Below are 27,713 nucleotides of genomic sequence, written 5' to 3'. Positions count from 1 at the left end.
ATGTCAAATCAATAAATGTGAACATAGTGTTAGATTGACCCACTCAAGATAATACTTAATTGTTATGTGATATATCATCAATTGTATTAATATATAGTGTTCATACATACATGATTCTTAAATCTAAGATCGTTATTCATCCATAGAATTTATAGTAGTAGCATACTTAACGACTGCCGAACGCTACTTGCACTGGATGGGGATTTTCCTATTTTTAAATGGGTATTTTCGGTCAGGGCTGATACGATGAGATTGGGTTGTCTGGCGTGTTAAATAATTATTAAATGTGCAACGCGTTTAATAGCGCGTGTATGTTTCACCACACATCCACACTACTACATTTTTTCAGATATAATCCAGGGCCATTATATATTGCCTCAAAAAAAGTCAGCCACTGCTGACAGTGCATACATTCGAGATTAAGACATATTCTGCCAACGTCAATATATGGTCAGAAAGATACACAGCGGCACCTCATGCTAATCTAAACAGATCGATAGCTCATCAAGACTCTATACACAGCTAGGAGCTTCGTGTTTGTTTATACAGAACCTTGTCTACTCACCATCTCTGTGCATCTGTGCTTCCTTATTCTTGCATGGCACGACGTTACCTACTCAAGGGAACTATACACTACACTACAGCATGCAGTTCTTCACTTTATTCTACTCTAGACCATCAAACTCTCAGATTCAATTTCCCACGCACCTCCCGAGCTATCCGTACCAACGCGCTTACATACATAGAATATACCATACCAGGAAATCAGGCAGGATCGTGGAGATATGAATGACACGCACAATCTCTAATTAGTCGATATAAGATTTGCCTTGCTTCCTTGCGATGTCATCCTTGTATATTCACAACCTGCTCAGTCAATCTTCGCTTCTTCTCTTTTGGAGCTAGGCCAGGCCAGCCATTCTCTGGGCATCTGCTGCCTCCATGGCCCTTAGTCTTGGCGACTAGTCGTGTGTGAACCGAGTTCTGCACCGCCATCATATCCTTGGGCCGTCATGGAGCTGCTTGCACAGTGCGTCAAGAGCTAGCATGGGGAATGGCTCCTCAATAAGAACACCAACCTGGAATGTTCTAGTGTTAGTGGTATAATGCAGGCAAGAGACAGGGAGTCGTAAGCTTGTAAGTGTCCTACATTTGGGCAGAACAAACCGAGTATTTGATTTCTGAATATCAATCGTAAACTTGAGAGAAACATCCACTGCCTAATATGCCGATTACCAAGTCATGCCAAATTACCACAAGATTCTCCAGCTAAATAAACAACCTGCTGCTCCAGCTGTTTCTTAAAAACTCCAAAGACCATCCACAAGTTGATCTGTGACTAATTTTGTACTGATAAAAAAAGACAAATGCTCTTTTTAAGGTATCTGAAATCACATTCAAAATATTGATCCTGAAGCACTACCTGGAGTTCCCGTCACTATTCTGGAATGGTTAGTAAGCTTAAACTTATGGTACAATGCCTTCAACTGCTATATAAATAGTATGGATTTTGGCACTTGGAATGCAAGCATGATTTTGCGGGGTGAAATGAAATTAAAGTAGGAACTTACTTCCTCAATGCAGAACAGTGATGCAGCACTGATAAAAGTAGCTGGAACAACTATCCATTTACATTCATCCCAAAGTATCTCCGGGAGTGTAAGATGCCACAGAACAATAAATCTTGAAGTAAACCTAGTGTACGACAGAGGAATAGGGATCCCAATGAGCTGCTCGCAAACACCAATTCCTTCAAGAAAACAAGACAACTTAGACTCCTACAGTCAAGAAAATAAATAGCATTAGGTCACAATATTGTGTGATGTCTGGTTTGCAAACAAATAGGCCAAGACCCAGACAGCAGAAGATAGTCACCCGAACTACATCTAATATAACTTTTACAAAGACGAGAGGGATGTCCAGTTATTTACAGCCAACTAAACTACCAAGCATAGAATTTCCAATGACATGATGGAATAGTTACCATGATGCTCCGCTTCTGTTCGTCAAAATCTAGCATTTGGAGACTTTGTGAAATGAACTCAATAATACAACGAGGCCGATGTTTGGATCCCAGAACAACATTGAGGTCGTCTTGTGCGAGCAAACCCTGAAGATCCGTTTCTATGTCCGAGTCGCTAATTATATGACACTGAAACTCCTTCCAGGACAAGTGAAGAGACTGAATGAATGAACACTTGCATTTTATTATAGAAAAAGACTCAGGGTTTAATCTGAAGCATGTGCAAGAGGTAGACATATAATGCTAATCGGAGTAAATAAGTAAGCATCCTGTGAAGTACTCCCTCTGATTGCAAATATATGTCATTTTAGCCTCATCAACTATTCTTTAAATATAAGTCATTCTCGAATTTCTATGCATTTTTTTCTCTTTTATTCCTTTCTTACCCTTGTTTAATAAATAATATCACTCTCACAAATGAATACGTTAATTTTTCCAATGCAGAATAAATAAAGGGCAACAAGATCATTTGATCTACTTTCTTAATATCTGTGCACAAGTCTAAAACGACCTATATTTGCAATCGGAGGGAGTATGTACCTTGAGCGCGACGGAGAAGGCGAGGATGTAATTGAGAGAGCGCGCCTCAGCGCCTCGTCGTCACTGCGATGAGGATGGTGGTGCATGACCATCCCGGCAAGGTCCACAGCGTCGGCGAGCACGCGCATCCATTCCTGGCGTCCCTCGTCGAAGCGCGCATAGGAGGCCTCTGTGCGAAAGACGAGGAGAAGCGCGAGCGCGGGCGCCAAGCCCCAATACAAATCAAAGGGAAAACACAGTTTCATGAGAGTAGTTGGGAGAGGAATCATGGAAACATCTATATTACTTCTACTTTAACTAGGGTTCTTCATAACTCAGCCCAAATCTCACTCACGCATGCAACCTCGGCGTGGTCGTAGAACATGCGGCGGTCGCGAACGCAGCGCTCCTTGACGGCGTCGGCCCGGTCGGGCACCGTGGAGAGGAGGGAGAGCAGCGGGTTGGGGTTAGGGGAAGGGTCGGGGAAGCAGCGGGCCATGTGAAGGTGGCAGCTGGGCTTGGCCGGGAGCAGGTGGTGGCCGCGGGAGGTTGGGGGTTTCGGCGCCGCCATGGCTGCACTGCCCTGCGCGAGGAGGGAGGGTCGGGTCGGGACAGTCCATGTCCATTGATTGCCCAGTGGTCGGGCCGAGCCGGGTCGGGTCAGGTCGGGTGGGTCAGTCCATGTCCACCCGACCTAATTTTTGGAGTCTGTGGCGGAGGAGCGGATGTGGCGCGTCGCTTAGCTTGGCCATTGTCTCCTCTGACAATATACTAGTGGAGACCAATTAAAACTATAGAGAAGGGTTTCGAAATCATATAGCCAATATATGTGTATTTTATCAATTAAACCTAAAGTAACACCTAAATAATAAAAGGAGCAGCTGAAGAAAACCAGAAACTCAAATGAGTTCTACAACACAAATATTTAATCCATGTTGATATAAATATATCAACACATTCGAGAGGAAAGTATATTACATCAATAATAACAGTGATATTACGACATAGTATGGTAAGCCAAATAGCATACCTACTATTGTTGGGATCACTCACAATAGGCATAGCCTACTTGCATCTCAATATGGTCTTAGTCCCAATACCAAAGGAGCCAACAACATGAAAAAACCTATAAAAATCATAAATTCACAATGCCCACTTCACATGGCCAAGGAAGAACTGACAAATGAAGTGCACATTAGGTTTAAAAGTCTACCAACCAAATGCTACCCATATAGAATAATAATTACTTATAGATCAAAAACTGTAACCCACAGCTACAGGAATATAAGTAGCAGGGAAAAAAAATCATACTATAAATGATAAAAACTATCATCCGAATGTGTTGTAAATTTGCAATGACTCCCTACTAAGACACCTATAAAAAAATCCTATAACATTGCATTAGGACAAAAGTGAATAATGACACAAACAGCAAGTAGTAGCATTTACTCAACTTGATGCTTCAGATGTCCTTTTGGAGACAACCTTGACGCACCTTCCCTCATATTTGAGTACCAGCAGCTTGCCGAATTGGAGTGCAAAGAAAATATTAACCATCTAATTTCTACCGTTCTGCAACATATCAGAGGAAGAGGGTGTCGGAGGATGAACTCCTGTCACAGGGATCCCGAGAGACCCCTTTTTAAAGATTTGGTCGGGGGGATGATCCTGAACGAGTTCGTCGTGGAAATAAATGGAAACGGAAATAAATGCAACGGCCGGTGGTGGGGGATGATCGACCTAGTGTAAAAAGAGATAAATGCACCGGGGTTTAGACAGGTTCGGGCCGCACGGGGGCGTAATACCCTATTCCTGTGTGGATGCAATATCCTTCCTTGAAGGGAATTCTTCAAGGATGTGTCTGGTTACAAAGGTGTATTGTCTAACAGAGAGCTTAGGCTCCCGTGCTCTAGCTCTACTCGAGCTTGCTTGTGATGTTCTTCGTCTCAGGTTACTTGATCTTGGATCGAGCTAGGTCTCGCTGGGTCTTTTTTTTAGGTCTCTCTTCCTGTGTTATCCATCCCTTCCTTTTATACACACGCCGACCTCGACTTACCCCGAATGGGAAAGAGGGGGCGCGAGCGCCAAGACGCCACGGAGAAAGGCGTCATCATTCCGTCCGGGCGAAGTGACAGGGGCGGTGAAAAAATGCGGCGCGCATCCGACCACCCGCCACTGTGGACGTCCCGGCGCCGTCGAGAGGGCCCACCGGGCGGCCATAGAGGCACCCGGCGCGCCCACCCTGTCTTGTTCTTCTGTCAGGGCAGGGTGGCAGGCGGAACGCTTTGATCCTGGCAACGTTATCCCGAGGTACCCCGGATGATACGGGACGAGACTCGTGCAATTAATGGACTCACGCCCCCCCTGCCAAAGCATAGCGGGGACTGACACTATGGCGTGGGCAGTTGAGAATGTCAGGATGTCAGGCCGCGCATGCCCATTAAATACGGCTTCAGACCTTTGACTGGCAGACACCCCGCCGACGGGTCCTTCTGGGTCGTCGGGGCGTCGGGCGATCGTGCGTGAACCTTCGGGGAACCGAGTCCTCGGGGGCTGCCACGTGCAGCCCCGAGCACTCTCTCCCGAGCACTTGAGCAGATCCTTCGGGGAACCGAGCGCTCGGGGGCCGCCACGTGCAGCCCTGAGTACTCTCTCCCGAGCACTTGGCTGTTCGGCCCATCGGGGGACTATGGTACTTGGGGGCGAGCGGGCACCCTTCCGAGCACTTTCTTCCTTGTACTTGGACTCTGCGGGTCATTCGGGAACTGGGGTGCTCGGGAACCAGAGGCTGTGGCCCCGAGCACCTTCTCCCGGAACTTAGATTCTCCTCATCCTGCAGGGGGGACCTCGCGGGATGGTGACACGTGGCGGACGGCCGACCTGATCTCTGGACTCAAGGACCCCCGGTTCCTGATACACCGACAGAGGGGAAAAAGGATGTTTTAATCTCATTTGATAATACTAATTTTACGTGCATATCTATTTGTTCTTTCTTTGACATGACAATTTTCCTAATAGAATTGATGAGCAAAGTGTAAATTATGTACCACATTATTGTCAAACATGTTGAACTAAATTGATTATTGTACACTTCTACCAAGGCATCTAACAATCATATTATCACACCCGATTTTAAGACCAAATCGAATATAAACTACATATATAACAGGATCAAGTTACATACACATAGTGACGTCATAAGTGAGTAGCAAACATAATATCTATCATTACAATATTACTTTATTACATAAATGACCCAAGGGTCTAAAAGAATATTACAAAGCAGTAAAAATAAATTTAGCACGACATTCAACTCCATAGGCAATCGACCGAAGAGTCATCTGCCTAGACCTCAGCTCCATCTTCTGTGAAAGAGATCTTGAAACTAATAGGAAGCACAACTCTGTAGAGAGCGCCTGAATTTGCAAATGAAGCAGCCAAATGAGTGAATTATTGGTGCATAACCAAGGAAATTCTCATGTTACAAAGCCACCTGCAAAAGACCATATTCCGCTAGAGTAATTTTGCGAATAGGAATACCGAAGCTCGTACTCGAATCTTGATAACTTCAATGTAAGCATACTATCACAAAAAATAACCCTTAGTATGTACTGTTATTTTTACGGCTGAAACAATCATACAAATGACACCTCAGATTAGCACCGAATAATATCATGCGCAAAACAAACTATAGCAGAGTAATAGTTTCACAACAACTTAAATTCACTCATAACATAAGACTTTGTATCAGTGAGTGGGTTACCTGTATCCATCTTTTCTATGAGTTCATATGACCACTTCCTGATTTGCTCGACAGGTCTACTCCATGGTCGACCTCCCCTGGCCTTATTATAAGCTGAGCACCAATATAAGAAACATACTTAGACATGACGTGATTTTCCGATCCCTGGCCTCCTAAAACTTCTCCTACAACAAAGACAAGCAGAAATAAATGACTTAAGCACTAAAGCATGTATGTATAGATCCCAAGGGACATTAAAAAAAGAGAGAATAAGAGCCCCATCAGGGAACATATTCAGCTACAACAGGCAGTTTCATAAAGAGTATGTTAATGTGATATGTATAAGGCATAGTGCAAAAAATCTGAATCACTAAATCTACCAAGTGTTCAGCCCACTCAAGAGTCATATCTTTTTCCTCTGAAACCAGTAGACTTCCACTGACCTAAAGGACTAAGATGAGGTAATCACTGTTGTTCTACCATATATGTATCTTGTAGCATTTTTCGAACTCACCTGGACAAAGTGCACATACAACTGAATTCAGCTATCACTTTGGTATCCTCATAGCCTACACAATTATTTCCTTGTTTCCCTTTTCACAATGGTTACTTCTTATAGCCAATGTTTCAGGTAGAGTATCAGAACTAAAGGAGAGGGGCACTGATATTGCACCTGGAACATATAAAAAATTATATGTAAGATGACAATAGTTATTCAAAAGAGAACACAGTCCCCAAAGCAATGTGTACTGACCAATGTGAGATGACATCTTTCACAATCAACACAAAAATGTAAGGCTCGAGAAAATATACGAAAGCAACAATCTCATGATATTCTATCAGCAAACAACAGAGATATTTTGAATAGCGATATACATGCAACTAAGATATGGACATGAACACGATAAACTAATAATCTGAGATCATCCCAAAGTGTAAACACAATTACGAAGAAGGAATTCACCTCATGCTGAATGCAAAATGAGCCCAAACTACAACGACCTGTTTATCAGCAACTGTAAAGATGGATAGAGACTGTAAAAAAAAGTAGTTATTCAAAAGAGAACGCAGTCAATTACAGCCAGGACTTGTTTTGCCGAACAAATAACTGAATCTAGATGGATCAATAGCTGGCAGAGCAGGAACGCACTGGTTAATTGAAATAATTTTGCTGAAAAGCGAAAATGGACAAAACTAACAAAGCTGGATTCATGCATTGGCCAAAATCACATATGTACCACATCTGTTCCTGTGTAAAAAGAGGTATCACATTACTCTCATACCCATTGAGTTCATGCATTCGGGTGGGGGGGGGGGGGCAATTTTCAGCAACATGCCTGTCTTTCATTTCAGAAAATTAAAAGAGAGATAATCTAAAAGCAGCTAAAATTGGAATTGCAAATTGAAAAGGCAAGCATGGCTAAAGGTAAACATTAGAAAAGGATGTGATCAGAAAGGTTGCTTTTTGCTTTTAGGGAAAGTAGAAATTATAATCTACAGTTAGCGGTCATTCTTTTTCACAATTTCATCGGAAATGAATTACCACTGCCGAAGGTGGGCTTTGTTTAACATAATAATACCAGGCAATTAGAATCATCAATGAGGATATAGGATAGCATAGGTACACATCAAATTTGACGTAACTAAAGAGTGCAAGAAAAAAAACAGACAACACCTTATAAAAATAGACACCCACACAGTCCACGTCGCTTGCTGGTGCACCCCCACGTCAAGGTCAAGGTAACAGTTCAAGAAGAAACATCTGAATGAGAGGAAGAAACAAAACAACCGAATCATTTGGACTAATAAATTAGTGTCAAGGTGAAAGATGTGAAGCCAGGCCGATTATGAAACGCCATTTGGGTGTAGCAAGAGTTCACACCCACCTGCAATAACATAGCAAACATTGTGATACATGAACTGATATTCTTCTAGGTGTGACTTTCTAAATCTATGTAAGCATCCATGGGAGCCGACGGTTGAATCATGAGAGCTTCATCACTTCATGGTTCTGCAGCCACGCCATTGTCATTTCCCTACTCTAATAGCTATTTCCAAGTGGGTACAGAAGAGGAAGATGAGTTGTCAATTAACCTTCAATCTAAACAAAACTTTCGCCAATGTAGACCAACAATAGATCAGAGGTAGCTCAGAACGGTGATGACCGGCGAATCAGCTGGATGACCAACCTGCATAGGGCCTGCGTAGCGAGAAAAATGTACTCTACATATCATGCAATTTTGCAGTGAGAGAACACTTGCCGTATTAGATATGCATATGCATGCCATCACCAACACAATCAATCAAATAAAGCAATCTGAGCCAATTTTAGCAATTGCGGGCCATCAAACAAAGCCTGAAACAAGGCTCGCATCACGTAGAAGCAATGAATGAAAGAACTCGAACACAAAATGCATATATGGCGAGAGTATTGTTGGAGCAGTGCATCAACTGATACAAATCACAATCTAAAAGAAGCATAAAGCACTTTATACCTTCCAGGTTTGCAGCCCCATTGCTCCCTCTCCTCCTCCTGGCCAAGATGTGGCACTCTGCTGCGTCGCTCTGGTGGACGTCCCCATTTGTGCCTCCCTTGCAGCTTAGGAGCCCAACCTTGGCGACCGCCGGGCACCACCCCAGTCTTGGCCCCACCGGGATCCTTTGCAGTAAAATCGCTGACATATGAGTCAGCTGCCCCAGCACGTATAGTAAACCATAGTGAACAAGCGCATACCAAACCTCACTTTGATCACAACGGATTAAACTGCAACCAAAACCCCCAAGGGAATCAGAAAATCACGCTCCATAGAAACACCACATAGAAGAACAGCACACAACAGGTAGACCTGCATAATTCCATGTCCCAATCCTGAAAAAAAAAAGGAATAACAAGAGTTAATGGTCAAAGACAAACCCAAGGTCCAATGATATAGGCAGACAAGGTCAATGAGGTAACAGGTAGCTGGTACCACCAGACAAGGCACCGATAAGAACCTAGGAAAAAAATAACAGGAAACCTCCCATGACTTACAAACCCTCAGGAAGATTGCATGAAATGGTATTCTCTAATCTAAATAACAATTTAAATAGATCACAAATTGGTAACCACCAAAAAGAAGACAAGAACAAGATGACAAGACTACCATAATTTGATAACTTAAGTTTAAGTAACCATAATTTGATAACTGAAGAACACAGACTCCACCAAGCCTCCAGTCGACTGAACATATACAATAACGAAACCCACCTAGGTACCTAAGCGATACAATCTCCAACCCAAACTCACCGATCAGCCTACCTACCTCACACACCGAGGCATCAGGACATAAAGACAACCACTAGAAGGCACCCATAGAAACACACGTTCCTCCCTACATTTAATTGATAATCAGATAAGAAACAACCAAGCCACAACCTATCAAACGGAGGCATAGCGATAGGAAGAAGAAAAGCATGTACCTTGTTAGTGGACCAGGTGCCGTGATGCAACCTAACGGCCAGGCACACTACAGGCGTCCACCCTAACAGGAGAACACAAGCAAAGACGCGTTGTCAGCAAACCAAAAAAATATAACAAAAACAAAAACAAGTGCAAGGAATACCAATCTCATCCAACACCTTCCATACTTACCTTCGGTGGAAAAGGCCACCACCAACCACCAAGACCACACCACCAAAAAAGAAGACAAGACTAAGATGACAAGTGCCAATCTTTGGAGCTGAGGCCAACAAAAAAAAAAGAACCAAAGTAAATCACAGGACGGACAATACATAGGGTGAACCCAAGAATTAGACCAAAAAGAACTACACACAAAGCGAGGGCACAAAAGCAACCCAGGAGGAACTAAAAAATAAACGACACAATCAACCCTAGGATCAACCATAGGGGGAAAACAAAAGAGGGAAAAACTAAGACCAACGCCAGAACCAACAGCTGACAAGTAAGAAACAACTATAGATGAAAACCAAATCCAAATAATGAAACAGGTGGCAACAAAAGTGGGAGAACTGAAGGAGGCAACAGCTCAGGCACACACGCGCAGAGAAAAACAAGGCAGAACCACACACGTAGGCCTCTGATCAGACATAGGAACCGCTTATCCCTCTGGCGAGAGCGGCCAAAAGGTGGCGGATTTCTTGGAATTTAGACAAGACATGGGGACTCCCAGGCCGAATGAGGACAAATCTGTGATTTCCTTATTAACAGATGGAAGCGACCTCCGCAAAGCAACCTAACTCTTTCGATTACGTATGGGTTTGATCCGCTCGCCAGGGTCCATGGAGAACCAAGCAGACCAGGGCCGAAAAACCTGGCACACCCACCAAACACCACATCCAAAGCAATGACAAACCGAAACAAATGCATAAAAAACAGGGGAATAAAGAAGAGTGTCTCCAGCATAGAACCGATTGTAACTTAAAAACTAAATCCAATAGACCCAAGAAACAAGAAAGCTCCATAAGCTAGAGGCAAGAAGCATTAGATCTGCAAAACCCAAGAAACAATGTATGTCCACAAACCAGTGACAGGAAGCACCAGATGCACAACGCAAAGTCCCCATCTGACGATGACCCTAACCTAAGAACTAAATCCAATCGACCCAACAAACAGTAAGATCAATAGACCTAAGAAACAAGGAAGCTCCATAAACAAGAGGCAAGAAGTATTAGATCTGCAAGACCCAAGAAACAAGGAACGTCCAGAAAGCAGAGGCAGGAAACACCAGATCTACAATGTGGAATCCCAATCTAACAATGACCCTAACCTAGAAACTAAATCCAATTGACGCAACAAGCATGCAAGGTCCATAGCGAAGTGCTAAGAAGGAAGCAAAGGGTAGGACGACCAGCTCAAGAGCTCACCTAGGGAAACCACGAACGGAGACGCAAAAGCTAGGACGACAGCGCAAGAGGTAACTCAAGAAAGGCACGAACAGAGAAAACAAAGTCAATGGTCGAATCCATAAACCAGAGACGAAGCATTAATCGAATCAACCCAAAAAACTGGCAACATCCATAAGAAAGCACGAAGACGGAAGCGAACGATAAGACGGCTAACACAAGAGCTCACCCACGAAAACAACGGATGGAGAAAACAAAGCGGATGGTCGGACCCACGAATGCGCCGTTGCCTTTTACACGAGAGAGAGAGAGAGAGAGAGAGAGAGAGAGAGAGAGATGGACCACATAAAGGGAAGCAAATTTTTTGGTTCCAAATGAACCGCAACGCGCCAGCTGCCCCACTAGCGACCCCTCACGAACGGGAAGCCAACAATGACACACTCACGATAGCAAAACCCACGTGGTGGCAACCCATGCGCACATGCCCGCGATGAGGATCGAATAGCAGAAAGGCGTGGGGCGACGTGGACTGTGGGTACGCGCTAGGTGGGAGCCGCAAATAATAGTATAGATACACACATGGCACAGGTTGGAGAAAAAGACTTCAACCAAAAAGGGAAAACTATGGATCACCCCTTGAACTTTAGCCTGATCTTCAAATTTCACTCTGAACTATGAAACCAGATATATTTAATTCTGAACTTATAATACCACTTAAATTTCACCATAAACTATGAAACCAGATATATTTCACCCTGAGCTTTACAATACCACTCAAATAACAACTTAGTTGATTTTAGAGGGTGGTTTCGCCTATGTGATGGGTATGCATGAATATTTTTGCAACAAGGGTATGCTAACATGGCTGATTTGGTCCAATTCATCATCCACTTCAAGGAGACGTAGCAGCACAGACCCTAGCGGCAGCTCGTGTTAGCTCAGCTAGACGTCAAATGATGATGAAGCAACATGATCAAATCAATACATAGCAAAACCACTTAGAAAAAAGAAGAATAAAAACAATATTAAGTGACGTAGCACAGACCCTAACAGTAGCTCGTTTTTAGCTCAGCTAGACGTCGAATGATGACGAAGCAACATGACTAATTCAATACATGGCAAAACCACTTGAAAAAAAGAATAATAAAAACAAGATTAAATGACATATCAGTTTGTATGGCTTAATCGCCGATGCAGAGTTACCGCATAGGTAAAATCACCCTTTAAAACCGGTTAGGATGTTATTTAAATGGTACTGTAAAGTTTAAAATAAAGTATATCTGATTTCATAGTTCATGATAAAATTTGAGTGGTATTATAAAATTCAAAGTATCTTGTTTCATAGTTCAAGATAAAATTTAAGTAATATTGTAAAATTCAGAATAAAATATATCTAGTTTTATAGTGAAATTTAAAGAATAGATCAAACTAAAACTAAAATTCAAGAAGTGACCTTTAGTTTTCCCAACCAAAAATACTTGTCAACTTTGTAGCTGACAGCATGTTCCACAGGCTTGCTCCTTCCATCAGCCACGGTACATCAATTGGCCAGAACAACCTCAGCTAAACCATAGCAGCAGCTTGCACTAGCCATTAGATTAGATCAAAGAATACACGTGTCATTCACTGGGTTACATTTGAACAAAAACAAATACATGACCTTTGCCTAACAACCTACAACATATCTCCCTAATTTTGAATGAGCTACACAAGTACACAGGTCCAAGCTTGAGGAATGGATTAATGCTCCATTATATACACAGTCGCCCCCGCAGGCCCTAGAACAAAACGGGGGCGAGGGTGGTATTCTACATCGAGGCTGCCCTATAAGGCCCCACGGTTTCCACTTTGTTGTACAAAACTCCCTCAAACAATTCTTTGGTGACTGGTTGCAGATGACACAAATGTTGCCAGCAATCGAACCAAATCCGAAACTTAACTGTCCGTGCCTTCAATTCACTGAAATAATGGTATAGGCTTCAGCTGTCATCATCTAAAGACCCAATGTAGGTCAGTTCTGTCCTCCTCACCCTCACAGCACCCTTAAGCCAGCTGCACGCTTTCAGATTTGCCTGATCACCGGTGATGCCACTGGTACTGTTGCTTCCAGATGACGTGGAGGGGCAGCTTGTGCCATCTTCGAGCAAGGTCCACGGATCTACCTCCATCTCAGGATCTTGGCAAGGCAATACTGCCTTGCTTCTGCTCGAGATATCAGTAGGCACCCAACTGAGAGAACAACTCTTCTGTTGAGGACCTGCACTAGATGTACAGCTCTGGAGTGGTGCTAGTGCAGCCAAGGACAACTGAGGAGGTTGACATGGTATAGAAGGGTGCCGAGGTGGAGGGAGAATCGGCATGGCTGCTTGGACCCGCCGCCTAATTGTTCCAGGCAACTCCATGTGATCCAATGCAGACTGCAAAAGAAATCCAAAATTAGAACCAAGAACTGCAAGTCAACCACTTGCTACATATGATACAAAAAAAGGTATAAGTCAATCACTTGCTACATATGATATAGAAAAAATAAGTACAAGTCAACCAAAAGGATATATGAAGTGCAAGTCAATCACTTGAAAAAAGAACATTTATGCAGACAGATGCAACAGACGAAAAGAAAAATTAGTACATATATTTATGAATTTAAGCAAATGAACTAACCTGCAAGGCCTCAGCTGCTTCATTATCAAATGCGGAGAAATCTCGTTGAGTTCTAATGGTCGACTTAGAGGCCGACCTTGACTTCAGCCAACTTGGTTTGCAGCTGCCAAGCAGTGCATGGAGAACACATAAAAGCCTCTCAAAAAGACTTTCAGCAGGGCGATCAAGCAGGACATCCAGGGGAGGTTCCAGCAAGGAATCCACTTCCCTCCTTAGAGCAGTAGCATTGGTAGGAGGAAGGGGCAGATCCGCATCTTCATAAATCATGCGTGTTGCAAGCAGGCCTAGTATTGCAGAAGCAAGCGTATGTCTCATGCTCCTAGAATTTCCATAGTCAGTATATACAAGAATAAGAGAGTGGTCATTTTCTATTAAAGGAAACTATCCCAATATTCACTCGAGGGACAACAGCACCCTAAAATATCGAAGGGAGCAACCATTCCATTATCCAAGAAAGCAATGGCCTAAAGAGAATTTACACTAAAACACACTACTAATCTAGTAAATGTAATATTACACACCACAAAAAAACACTACAAATTGTCACATTCGCTTTTCTAACGGATATAGTAGCCTTCATAAAATTATAGTTTTGATTTAGTGCATTGCATATTAAAAGTGTCTCACCAAAGTGTACTTAATAGGTATATATAACAAAAAGATTCAGAAACTGCTTTCAAGACAGGCTATTGGATAGCAGTCCATAGAATGGTCACTGATAAACTCTGTACACAACATAGGGTGGACAGTAGACAATCGTGATCGAGTGCTATGATATTCAAGCAAACCCTCCATAGTATAAAAATATGTGCCGATAATACATATTGTATTCCAATAGTACATAAACTGTAGCTGGAAAGCTCTATATTTTCCCTGTTAAATGATTCCGGTCAAAATAAGGCTTCCTTCTGGGTTCTTGCAGACTACGAATTGTACCACAAATCAGTAGGCACAAAAAAACTTTTAAAAACTATAAAGGGCACAGCTCAGCCCAGCATGGGGTGTACCCATTTCTGAGTTCGCCCTCGTATGCTTAAATCAGTTCAGTATACTTAGGTTCGCTAAAATTGCTTAGGGTGAGGGGTGTCTCCTAATTTACTTACTGTTTCCAATGAAGCCATGCTAATAACAGCTGACGATGGAATGTCGCCCATCACACAATATCGTGTGTGTGGAACACCAATGAAAAAGTAACTTGTGTGTGTTATTAGTTGTGCAAAACATTGAACAATGCCACATCTGAAATTGAGTATAATCTATGACAACCAATATCTATAACTATTGAAAACCACAAGTAAATCAAACGCTCTCAACTCTAAAATAAACAATATGTAACCTCACCTATCTGCCATGATTACTGGAAGCAATCTAATGATCAATTGGAGGCGCAACCACAATGCTGCCCGCAGAGCAGATGCTGAAGGAGGATTTGGATCATTACCAACTGGAGCTCGCCTGCCAATATTTGGACTTCCACCTCGAATTCCTTTACGACCACTGGATTTGTTTGATGAAACTTCATTTCCTGAAGGAACTGAACCAGCTTGTTTAGCACCACTTCGTGCTATTGCTTTGATATGTTCACTGATAGCCCCCATCTGTTTGATCAAATCACCAGAAAGTATACCGCGGATATCAGCAGAACTTCTGTCAATGCACGGCAACACTAATTCAGCAAGGGCTTTCTCAGTTAAATATTTATTTATAGATCTAATCCCTTCAAAGCTTCTATCAACACCATGGGAGGTAGTCTTGCTAGGCCTTTTAGCATCAACAGTGTCATCCACAAATTCTCCTTCCTCAACTGAAGTGACTTCCAACTTCCTTTTTGTGGTTTTATTAGCTACGACATCACTAAGCAAGCTGGACCATCCCCATGGTTTCCAAACCTGTGCCTTTGTTGACAGCCCTTTTCGTTGGGCGATATGAACAAGCTGTTGTCTTGTGGACCTGCGCCCAAGAATGGCATCTTGCCCTTGTAAGATCCATTTTACATCCATGACAAGCGACTCCTGAAGCTTTCCAAGAAGGTGGACAACTTCTGAGTAGAGAGGAGCAGCATCAGGTCTAGCAAGTAACCTTGATAGGATGACTTCAGTAAACCCTTTCTCACTTTCAGAAAGGGTAAAACTCTCAGCATTAGGGGACAATGACCGAAGTGATTCAAGTGCTGTCTTGCCTGCTGTAACTTTTTCCATAAGAGCCTGTTCATCTAAAAGAAGCCTCATCTCAACCCATTGCCAATGGAACTTTGCAGGCTGAAGAGTATCAAGTAGTTGCATAAGCCTCTCGGAGAGTTTTAACTCACTATCTTTTGTGTCACAAGGCTCGGAAGCACATGAGCTATCCCCCTGAATAATTGTTGGCGTATTACAATCAACAAGAGCATCCAGAAAAAGCCGGGCACGGAGAGGTATAAACGACATTTTTGAATTCTTGTCTGGGCTATGATTTTCGTGCATCGCTGCAAACTCTGAATCGCCAACATCAGAAGCAAGAAAATCATACAGCTGATGTGTATTATGGAAGCAGATATCTCGAAAAGGCTGATGTCTGGTAATATCATTTATTGCATTTAATAGAGACTGATAAAGCTGCACATCTTCACGGCTAAAAATATATCGTCTCCAAAGAACCATGGCAAAAATTGAATAGGCTGGAGGAAAGACCACACTTAAAGGAAGCATCTGCTGCAACCTTGAGAGTGCAAGAATGTAGGACTCACCAAGAATATCTGCAATAAGCCCATCATAGACAGTTCTACAGTTCCCCAATAGAATCCTAAACCAATGTACAAAAACTTCAATGGAATTCTCCATCCTGAGAGTCCCAGTAGAACGGGATACACCATTTGTACTTGTTTTCAAACCTCTTAGGAGCTGCAGAATGTCCAGACCATCTTTTATTTTTAGAGCAGCAACCATCCGCTCGAGACTAACAGCTCCATGAACAACAGCTCCCAGGACAAGAGCAGAAACAGCAGCAGCTACTTTTGTGGTCCTCCCAATAGAGCCTTTTCCTGAGTTGCTTAGCTCACTTGTATGATTTCCATACGCATCATGGATCTCAGGAGATGGTTGAAACTGATTGCGGTGCATCTTTGGAGGAGCAAAAGCTGCTGTAACAGCTGAAGAAGCTTCAAGAGCCAGAGCTATTTCAAATACGCGACTAAAGCGATCCCCAAGAGCTTCTTTCAGTAAGCAAAGAGAATTTATGTGGATACGCAAAGTGTGCCGAACAAAATTTAGAGAGTTACTCACAGAATGAACACCTTGATAGTTACCTCCTGTGAAATCCAAATGTTTAGCTATGGCATGCCCAGCATTGACAACAACTGCAGAAACAGCAGAAGCAACTATTGAAGGGTCTCCATCTGGATTTGCACCCCCATTTTGCCTGATACATTCTAATAAGCCCAAAACAATGTCATGTGCAATTTGATGGCTATCTTCTTTATCAAAAGAGGGTGGACTTTTGGGTGCTGCAAGGATTTTCTTTTCTTTCAAATTGCGTTGAACCTCGTCCGCTTGCCGCTGCACTATCTCTTTCATATTTTGTATAACTCTTGAATTCCTTCCATTCAACTTTTGACGGAGCGGCTCATCAATCTCCTCACCTGCTGAAACCCCCGAAGAAGAAATCAAATCACCATCAATTGACCGTCCATTATCAAGCTCAGCTAACAGTCGCTGATCACATGTGGTCCTAAATTTTTTCTCCCACCTGGCCACACTTGCCACGTCTCTGTATTTCTTCAAAAAATATCGGACATAAGCAAAAGATGCTGAACCAGGATGCCTGGCAGTTGCTAACACATAATTTTTATTCATTGAAGCACTTAGAACTTCGGGCAAGATATCTGTCGCAAGAAGTATGTTCTCATACCTGTAAGCATTGCATTATAAAGAGATCAAAACCATGTAACAACATAAAAAAAATCAACATGCTAGAAAATATGAATGCAACTATCGCAATAGATGGACATTAAGAGCCTCAATTAGCTGGTCACAAAAAAATCCCTTACTGATACACAGTCATCAATAATCATTTTATTTGCTAACTAATCATGTGACATGATTTAATCCACAACAATCTATGATGCAGTGCATGCTCCCCTTTCCACCCTTTTCACATGATCACATCTTAAACGTCTACTAGGTGATGCCCAAAGTTGGTCCACTGTGTGCATGTTTCCATTTCCACACCTGGAGTGCATTATCTGAGTCCAACCAAAATAGCTAAGTTGCGCAAAAATAATCTGATGGGAATCAGCTAATTTTTTTTGTTGTTCTTTTAAGATGAATTTTACCTTGTTCAAAAACAAAGGTTTAACTGAAAATTCAACAAGTACTTTCAAGATAATATATCTGGAAACATTAAAACTTAAGCTTGCCTATGTATAGAACCAGAAACATAAAGTAGATCTCATAAATTGCAGGACGCAAGAAAAATAAAAATAAAAAAAGGTTGCAAGCATGCATGTACTGCTTTACTTGATAGAGAAAAATGGTAAATATTTTAGAACAGACCGCGGAGATGCAGAGATCCTACAAATATTCTATTGCTATTTTATTGTAAGCCCCCTTAACATGTATTTGGATTAGAGAAGGCCCAAATGAACTCATATCAGAATGTGCAATACATTCTACACTAAAAATCTAAAATACATACGCTGGACAAGATAACAAAAAAGAGAAAAAATAACCCCTAGTGGCATTAAAATATTACTCCCTACACTAAGAGATTTATAATGAGTGGTCAAGCATCCTTAACTTTGACTGATAATATGTAAAAAACTATTTAGATTAAACATCATAGATTTATTTATAAGAAGTACTACCAAAACAAAATATTTTTTGTACTTTTTCCTGAAGATATCACTATGAAAAGTGATGGTTTGCTTGATGGAAAAATTGTTTATTGTCCAAAACATCATATGCTCTTCAAGAGAAGTATATTTATTTCATTCCCTCGTTTGCGACATGTTTCCCATTTGTCTAAACAAATCATTGCACAAAACCTTTTGAAGTACAATAGAACATCAGGATGAACGTACCTAAGCAGAGATGAGAACACAAGCGCCTCGCTGACTTGACAAACTTGGTGTTCTCTGTTCTTCATATGCATAGCGCTCCTCCCAGTTTGACCCGAGGAACCCAATCCACCACGAATTTTTGCCAGCAACCATACAAGGAACCTTGCACCAGAGACTAAATCACAACATGTATCCAGTACATAGAGAACTGACAGCAGTTCTTCATCACCTAGCCTCCATTTGGATACAGATTTATCGTCAGGCTGTAAGGAAAGGGTGTTTATGGAACTGGTAGCTTTAGAAGCAGTCATTTCATTTCCTTCAACAAGTTGTTTTACTGATTTCAACAGCCACAAAGAAATAGATCGTCTTTCAAGCAATCTAAGTCTCTTTAGTGACTTCCCAACTTCAGTCAGATTTGTCATCCTCGTGTGATCAACATCTTTGACATCGTCACCATCAATACTAGGTTTATGGTGGGGGCAGCTCAGCTTGCTCTCACAAACATGACTAGTAGACGCCCCCTGGCTACCTTCAATTCTAGCAGCTGCAAGCTGTGCAAGACTTTGTGTTTTACGAACCACTTTTGCCCTACCCCTAGAAGTTTGCTTAACAGACTTCTGTGCTGGATCAACATTGAAAGATTCATGTAACTTTGTCCCTTTCCTCACCCACCAAATATCTTCCTCGTCTGATTGAAGCAATGGAAACCCTTGAAAACGAGAGGCACTATCATCCAATTTCTGCCCCTTGGACCTCATACAATCCTCACAGCCATTTTTAGCTTCTCCAGTATCAACTTGTGAGGGCGTTGAAGTCGATGATCCTTGAATATTTGTTTTGATTTCAAAAGGTTCTGATTCCACTAGGTGAGGATATGTAAAACGCAACAGACTTGACACCAGAGCTTTCACATCTTCTACTTGTTCTGGCACCCTTCCATGCTTATCGCCTCCTGATGCAACCGGAAGATCACTCTGCTTCCGAATGAAGGAACTTGAAGTATACTCTCTTCTGTGATCATTTGAAAGTTCTGAAAGCACAAGGCGACGCTCACTAGAATATGTTGACATCATCTCATATAATTGTTGCTCTTCAGCAGTTCTAGTTTCCTCAAGAATATCAAACAAAGAAGGCCCAGGAAGCTGCTTCAAAGTTCTGTGATGCCTCCTTTTTCTTTCCACATCCAACATTGTGTCATTCTTGTCAGTAATTCCACTAATAATTAGCTGCCTAACATAAGCCTGAGGATAAAATATACCATTGCGGATAAGTTCTATGATGAGAACATCCACTCGTGTAAAACCTGCAGCACTGCTAACCTCATGCTGATCCAACCAACACACAATAATATCATGCAGTGGGCCAGGGCTTTCAAAGATATCCTTGCTACCCGTCTTCTCATCCACAGTCTTTGCATTACCTCTCGATCCAGAAGGATCATCCACTACAACTGCTGCTGAACCAGCATCATTCAATGATGAACCTTTGATAATATTATTCGTGACAATGCGAATGCTACTCTTAGTACGAGACAAGTTATTCATCTCATCCATTTTATTCTTCAAGATAGACACTGCCACATGTATCTGAGATAAATCTCTTCTTCCTGTAAATTTTACATTCTGAAAGGGAGATGTACGGCAATCACGGTAATCACATGTTGCCCATTCACAAAGGAAAAATATAGAACAGATAAGGGATAGCTCAACAGTACCAATCCACATCAGAGAAGACTGCAAGCAAGGGCTGACTTCTTTAATCCATCTCTCTTCCATCAATGCATCAGATAAATCATTAAAGAGTGAATAATATGCCACTGTTAAGTTTCCCGTAACAAGTGCCTTGTCCAAAGCTTGTACCACTTTGGCTGCACTGCGCGCTTGAAGGTTTGGGTTGGCAACAGTTGCAAGATCAGATACACGTTTCTGAATTGAACAAACAGCGTAACCACAGGACAAGTACCGATATGCATCACGCCTCTTAGAACTAACAATTCCACTACCACTACCACCAGTTATCTTCAACAAAGCACCTCTACCATGTACATCAGGGACCACGAATGATGGAAGAGGAAAGCAATCCAAAGAAACAAATGTATCTGGCACTGCAAGTACCATGTATCGCAGTAACTCAGCAATAACAGAAGAAACAGATGGCCTTTTTGGACTGTCAACAACACGAGCATCATTGAGACGTCTAACTAACAATTCCACAAACATGCGTACATATGTTTGTGAGAGAGTGATGGTGTCAACCAGACAAAGCACAATAGGCAAAAGAAGCTCCAAAACATCAACTGAATCTCTCTCCTGAATAAAGGAGACAAATAGATTAATAATTGCAATCGATAAACAGGAACTGAAACATAAACTACTCTGAGATACTTAATCTGTCAAAAAAAGTACCTGAAGTTGGTTAAATAACCATTCAATAAGAACCGAAGGAACAAGCAATTCTTCTGTGAGATGCCATTGGATGAGACGAACCATATATCGCCATTTGAAGTGCATCAAGGGTTCTTCAGTGTCTCCAGCAGCTGGGGTTGCTTCGGTTTTCATTTTTATTTGATTGGCTCCAGCAATAAGGCCTGGTGATGACTGCTCTCTAAAAGGTAGAGGTACAACATTGCCCTCTTTCAAACAAAATTCGTCCAAGATCTGTTGTAAATATTCGACAACATCCTTTGTCCACTGATTAGACCGTTGATTATCAGAAGCACCTGTTGAAATACTGTTGGATGTCGGTCGGGCCTGTGGCTGTAATTGAAATGTTGAATAGACATCGTTACAATGATGTAGTATGCCATTTGGTAGTAAGCATGTGATAGGTTACAAGAGATTGCTAACCTGATTGAGGTATGTAACTTTCACAAACCATGTTGCTCTTAGTAATGGGACATTATATCGAGTGAGAACCTCAAAAAGTGATTTCCTACGATAACCATGAGGAACATGCTCCGATAACGAGCGCAGTCGCTTATTTGGCTGGGCAAGGGCCTGCAGAGCAATTATGTATGTAAGAAAGGAGACTAATTAAGGTGTAAACTGAGCTATTGGCCGCAGCACCAGTGTAAGTAAAAAAAAGTAAAAATGGTGTTCAGCACAATAAATCAAATCTTCCAAGCTATAGGCCTTTGGACCAATTCCACGGATACAACTCTTCAGATTCGGTAGAATAGGTGAAAAAGGCTCAGCTGCCCTATTTCCCAAGTAAAAGAACTGCAACCCCAAAAATATTGTACAGTAGAAATTTTAAAATGTCAAAATCTACCCACATAGTAAGAAAGACAGCATGTCCTTATGTGTTATTCTAGATCTACAGTTCCACCATCAAATACTCAAAATGAAGCAAAACAGCTAACTATCAAAAACAAGCTCGAGAAAAATGTTTTGCAAATTTAAATAGCAATACATGAAATATCTATGGAGATTCCATTAAAAAGAACATTGTAATAACAAATGATAGGTTAGTTTGCTCGACCTCGGCCCATATTCTACGTGTGTCCTCATTACATGGCCTTTGCTCCGGGTAAACTCCAGACTTTATCAAAAGAGATCCAGATAGAGGTACTCCATAAACTTGGCCAGCCTGTTGAAACAGGAAGAACATCAATTTTTTTTTTTTTTTTTTTGGGTTTGATACAAGGTCAGGAGATAAGAGGATCAAATTTTTACAGGCACCAACACTAAAGCAAATAAAGCAAAACAAGACAGGTGGCATGTACCTTCCTCTTTTGAGCACGAGATTCATTGATAGCCCTCAACCGCTTCTTTAGTGCCTTCATCAAACATCGAATACCACAAAGTGTTAATTTTAGCCTTAGCTGCGCATAGCCCATACCATACACCAAATAGACCAAAAAAAGGAAAGGAAAAGGGAAAAGAAGGTTCATGGGACAAAATGAACTATAAGATATTATTTGAAGAAGGCTGCATACACTGTCTACCAGCATGAAAAGCTTAATAAATCCCTGAAGAGGACAACAGAAACCTATGCTTCACACCATCGCATTCGACAGAATATGCAGCTCATGAATATCGAAATATGACATGTAGAACACAATCAATTTCAGGGGAACCCCAATTCAACTCAAATACAAAACCAACAATTCAAGAGAGTCAACCCATTGAAACTCAATGCCATGTCTCCTTGAAATTCAAGAAAGTCATCCATAAGCAGTACAGCTTTAGCATGTGCACTTGTGCTTATGCTAGAAACGAGAATGCCAAAACTAAGCTTTTAAGCAAAAAGTTCTTTCAGAGTCCTTCAGAGTAAAGTTTTCCTAGCTGCATGTTTATACCAATGATCAGCTGGCGTAAGCAAGCATTTTATCATTGAACAAGATTTGCTAGCCACAAAAGTAGTCTGTTCTAGGGCTGGTCAACTAAATTTAGTAAAAGAACATATGTACAGTGTCATAAAATCTAGCAATTCACGTTTTACAGCAAGAAATATCAAGTTCGGTCATCTATCAAGAGTATCAAATAGCAACAACAACAAGCAGCAAGCAAGAGTATTAAATAGCATTGAAGAAAAACCAACCAATTACGAGTTGATGCAGGATTAATTTACACAAAGAGGACATAAGTAGAAATGACAAATTTTCTGCCATGCAGCCATGAATAACGCTACAACAATAGCTCATTATACCATTTTCTGTTACCCATAAGTTTATGCACTGAATATCCATTCTATCCCCTCTTGTTATAGAAGTCGATTCATTTTGCGCAACCAAGAAAAAACATTTTCTCATTAAGACAAAACAGATTGTCTCATGAGCTAATTCAGTAAATTTTGACAGACTTTTCTCACCTCCTTGCATTTTGCAACAACATCTGGCTTGCAAAAGTATGGGATCTGGCTGAGTACAATCTCTCTAGCTTCCTATCAAGCCCAGGAAAAATTAATACCAGTTAATGTACAAGATTGTTGGAATATGTCCAATCTCTAGAAGTGAATGTGAAATACAGATGAATAGAATAATGAATTAGAACTTCCGATTGCCTAAACTCGTGAAAATATTGCTTGTGGAGCAAAATATAGTATATGATGTTCATAATGCATTGTACTATACAACGTCTGGTTCTGAACACACCTCAATTCCTTCAACAGTCTCCTTGTACCCAGATTGCACATACTCTCTGGTTAATGTCTCTTCAGGACAGTTTGTTGTTTGAGGATAGAAGTCAGGTGGCCCAAGCCTAGAAGATAGCCATAGTGTAGAGGAATACAGCATAAGATCCAGTGAAATCATATCAGAAAAAAATCAACAAGCTTTTGTTAAAAAATAGCAGTGAGAATGTGTTTTATAAGTTTATATGCAAAAGTCATGTCAAAGCTGAAAGGAAGGTAAAAAAATAGAGGAAATACAATCAGTCAGAGGTAAGCACAAAAATTAATGAACAAACTCTAGCTCTCTCAATGAACTGCCTTTGGTTCAGAAGTTGGACATACTTGTTATTAAGTGGCTCTTTATCGCACTTTAGCTTGTATGGAGCTAGCTGTTGTTGGCGCCTGAAAGACATCGGTATTAGAAAATGCACAGGGAAAATTTGAACAAGAATAGAGTGCTGAAAGAGAGGTTGCTGCTACTTCCTACAGCACCACATCGCCTCATTTCAAATAAGCAAGTGAACTTGGCACACTTATATCTAGTCTTCAAGTAGAAACATATATTCTAGCTATTAGAATATTAGATACTCCTTCCATTCTCAAATAGATGTTGTTTTAGGTTTTTTAGGTGGTGTTTTCCCAAAGAAAACCTATTAAAAGCTATTGGAAGATGGAGTTAAATTGAATGAGCATGGTGGATTCGGTGGTTTGAACGCCATTAATTGGTGATGGGAGTAATCAAGAGGGGTAGACTTGTCAAAGGTGGGTATATTGATCGCCACCTTGTTCTATGTGCTAGAGGTTAAAACGTCATCTAAAAAAGAATGGAGGTAGTATTACAGTAGAGGCAAAAAATCGACAAAACACCAATAAGAACAAGAAACTTATATCTCTGCATGTGTGGTGCTTTGGCAGACCAGCAGCCAAAGCAGCTTCCATACAAGCTCGCAGCAGTTGACTCATTTGACCGTACAACAAACACGAAAGAGCTGCTCCATGCTCAGACAATATAGACTAAAGTAAATTTCAATAGCATAACAATGATGAGGACCTGCTTATCTGCTAGACTGCAACATGTGATTCAGACTTATGAAAGCATGGTTCCCTAGATAATACATTTGCATGTGTTGTATAATGTGGGAATGAAAAGAAACAAACAACTAAGATTTGTTACAAGTACTATTCAACAGATGAACTAATCAGTCAATCTTGAGGACAGACTATGATAGTACGCCTCCAGTGGAATAATACGGTGGCTTAGGTTGTGCCCAATTTAATCAACGATAGAATCAGTATCAAGGATTTTATAGATTCTTATTGCGAGCACTACCATAATAATGCAAATGTCAACAATACGCATTCCATATTATTATCGTATAGAACTTTTTCTTATTTAGGGGAAATAATCTGTAACAGACTACTTTCTTGAGGCCAGATGACAATTTCCATCAGGATTAAATGTTCGTTCTGCCGGTAGGATGGAAAAATCTAAGGATAGCATGCAACCAGTTTGTTCCTGGAAGTTCAATAGCGAAGGACATCAAACAATAAACTACCGTTACATTTCTAAAAGAGCTACCGTTATTGCCTTATTTGACGCATTATCACATCATATTGCCTACTCAGTAATTACATCAAGCAAAATTCTTTCCAAGTAACAAAATCAAATCAGGCATGGTGCAACCCATGGTCTTGAGTCACTACTAATTATTTTAAAGGCTTAAACCACTGAATACATTGCATGGCTAAACAAGGGGGGAAAGAGAGTCCACCTTGAGGTCAGGGGGTAATTAGCATTAGAGAAGGACGACGCTTCCAACCTTGCGCTCTCCCTACCACCAGGCGTGCCGCCACTAAACCCAGCACTATTGCCAGCGCCAGCGTACCTTTGCATTGCCTCCAGCAAGTCACCTGAATGCTGCCCGCAACATTGGCACAGACCAGGGGGTTACAAGCAGCACGCCAATAACTTGAACGATCCAGCAACACTCGCAGAGGCAAGCTGTTTGTTAATTGGTGATTTTCTCCCAGTAGTAAGAGCAAGGGCTCAGGTGCTGCTCCCTCAGGCGAACTCGCTCCAAACTCGATCGCTGCACGGCAGCACGCTGGACGAGGTCAGCGGGAAAGCCCGGACAAACAGCAATTTCGAATAAAAAAAACAGCGGGAAAGGAGCGACAGATCGCGGGCCGGTGAAACCCTAGAAGCGGATCAGGGGAGCCGCCTCCCCGCCGATTCGAGGGGGATCCGCGCGCGCCCCACCCGGATTAGCGCGCGCCCCGATCCCAACTCCGAAAGTAGGGTTTTAGCGCCGGGAAGAAAAGAAGTCACCTTGTTGCGAAAATCGGGCGGAAAAAATGGCACCCGAGCACGCGCGACCTCGGGGAGCACGAGCGCGAAGCGGGGAGCTAGGGTTTGGGGGCGGATTGGATTGGAGAAGCCAAGAGGCGAGCGGGAGTGGGGGAGTAGTGATGCGAATGATTAGTGGATCGGGGAAGGAGGAGCGGAGGTAGCTGCTGCTGCCTGCTGCGGCGGCGTGTGGGATGAGCCGGGGGAGGTTGAAGGAACCGAACAGGGGCGAGGCTCTGATCCGATGGCCTGGGATGGGAGGTTGACTCTTTTTTTTCTTTTTCTACTTCTTAAATATCCTTACGTTGCAACGGATAAAAAAAATTATGAGAACGATATAATGCAGATACTGTAAAATAACACAAAACAATCAGATGTATATACATAATGGATTACACTTTATCAAATTAGAATAATTTGGATAATTGGTCTATTAGGCGTTTATGATTTATGAGAACAATTTGATACTTCGTTCTCTTATGTAACATGTAAAAGTCGTGATAGCATGTGGTCTTAGGTGATTTGATTTTAAAAATAAGCATCCATGTATCCATTTTATAATACAGCTGGTAGTAGTAGAGTGGCATTTTCTTATCGTATAGTGCTCTACTATTAAACTCAAGTGACTTAGTTGGGTTTTTAACCTCTCTTATTGCTTCTTCTTTTCTCTAATTAAATTGTTGTGTTTGTCATCTAATAGTAGTGCCACCAAGGATGTGGACGGACTGTCTCAGAGAGTTTACAATCTGATACATCATGAAACTGTCTAGACTGGTGGAGATTTCATCCATGAATAACGCCTTAGTTAGCCCAACAAGCATCTCTCCTATGCAAATTCAACTGGTTGAGAAGTTAAATATTTCTGTTGGGTTCAAAAGGTTTTGTGCACAAAAGATCGTAGATAACACACCCAGACTTGGTTTCAATGACAGTGCTTATCAAGCTATTGATCTTAGCTATTATGCATCAATAATTCCACTATTACCAACATTCAAGCCAAGTTGAAAGTATTATTGGGTCAATGTTTCACACTTAGACTTGGTTTCAATGATACTGCTTATCAAGCTATTGATCTTAGCTATTATTATGTCAATAGTCTCACTATTACCAACATTCAAGTATTATTGGGTCAGTGTTTTACCTACCTTGGTAGGATAAACGACCAAGTTGCACATGTGATGTTCTTTTATCAGGATGTCATGCCCTTTTTCATCATGCAAGCATACCGCTTCGAATTCATCTCCCCTTCATGCCAAGTTGAAAGTACTTTAACATCACTGAAAAATGATGATCCTACAACATAAATGAGTCAGTAAAAAAATAGAGTAATCTAGAATGAGCAACATGGTAAGATTCCATAAATATTTATATCAAATTAAGAATTTCATTATCGCGACATGCCTACTCAGCCGCTACCGAAAGCTCTCTC

The 27,713-nt window shown here is 41.6% G+C and overlaps 1 protein-coding gene, 1 long non-coding RNA gene and 1 pseudogene across 3 annotated transcripts; all 3 read right to left on the bottom strand.

The window, feature by feature from the left end:
- Positions 1–377: 377 nt before the first annotated feature.
- Positions 378–3,147, bottom strand: LOC133914923 (voltage-dependent chloride channel 1, chloroplastic-like; annotated as a pseudogene).
- A 2,701-nt stretch (positions 3,148–5,848) lies between these two features.
- LOC133914544 (uncharacterized) lies at positions 5,849–8,861 on the bottom strand. 2 transcript variants are annotated; one of them, XR_009909266.1, is made up of 6 exons: positions 8,780–8,861; positions 7,960–8,046; positions 7,249–7,319; positions 6,799–6,957; positions 6,306–6,469; positions 5,849–6,035 (listed from the first exon to the last, which is right to left on the bottom strand). It is a non-coding gene; the product is annotated as an uncharacterized LOC133914544 (long non-coding RNA). The 2 variants fall into 2 exon arrangements; XR_009909265.1 differs by having other exon boundaries at positions 7,960–8,484; positions 8,780–8,850.
- A 3,824-nt stretch (positions 8,862–12,685) lies between these two features.
- On the bottom strand, positions 12,686–26,553 carry LOC133917137 (mediator of RNA polymerase II transcription subunit 12-like). Its single transcript, XM_062361134.1, has 13 exons — positions 26,267–26,553; positions 25,710–26,027; positions 24,280–24,339; positions 23,921–24,026; positions 23,638–23,709; positions 22,550–22,603; positions 22,306–22,413; positions 21,672–21,821; positions 21,231–21,581; positions 18,844–21,134; positions 15,129–17,672; positions 13,788–14,106; positions 12,686–13,543 (listed from the first exon to the last, which is right to left on the bottom strand). The coding sequence occupies exons 2-13, from the start codon at positions 25,829–25,831 to the stop codon at positions 13,106–13,108; spliced, it is 6,615 nt and encodes a 2,204-aa protein (XP_062217118.1). The 5' UTR covers positions 25,832–26,027; positions 26,267–26,553; the 3' UTR covers positions 12,686–13,105.
- Positions 26,554–27,713: the final 1,160 nt, after the last annotated feature.

This window comes from Phragmites australis, chromosome 4 (genome assembly GCF_958298935.1).
Source record: "Phragmites australis chromosome 4, lpPhrAust1.1, whole genome shotgun sequence".
NCBI lineage: Eukaryota > Viridiplantae > Streptophyta > Magnoliopsida > Poales > Poaceae > Phragmites > Phragmites australis.
This window is presented reverse-complemented; position numbering and strand designations above follow the sequence as displayed.

Bases quoted from the DNA above. Each gene is read 5' to 3' on its own strand.
- LOC133917137 (XM_062361134.1), bottom strand. From the start codon at position 25,831: ATGCAAAGGTACGCTGGCGCTGGCAATAGTGCTGGGTTTAGTGGCGGC. The intron at 21,582-21,671 runs GTTAGCAATCTC...TTTCAATTACAG, and splicing joins AAGTTACATACCTCAATCAG to CCACAGGCCCGACCGACATC. The intron at 21,135-21,230 runs GTACTTTTTTTG...TCCTTTATTCAG, and splicing joins GGTTATTTAACCAACTTCAG to GAGAGAGATTCAGTTGATGT.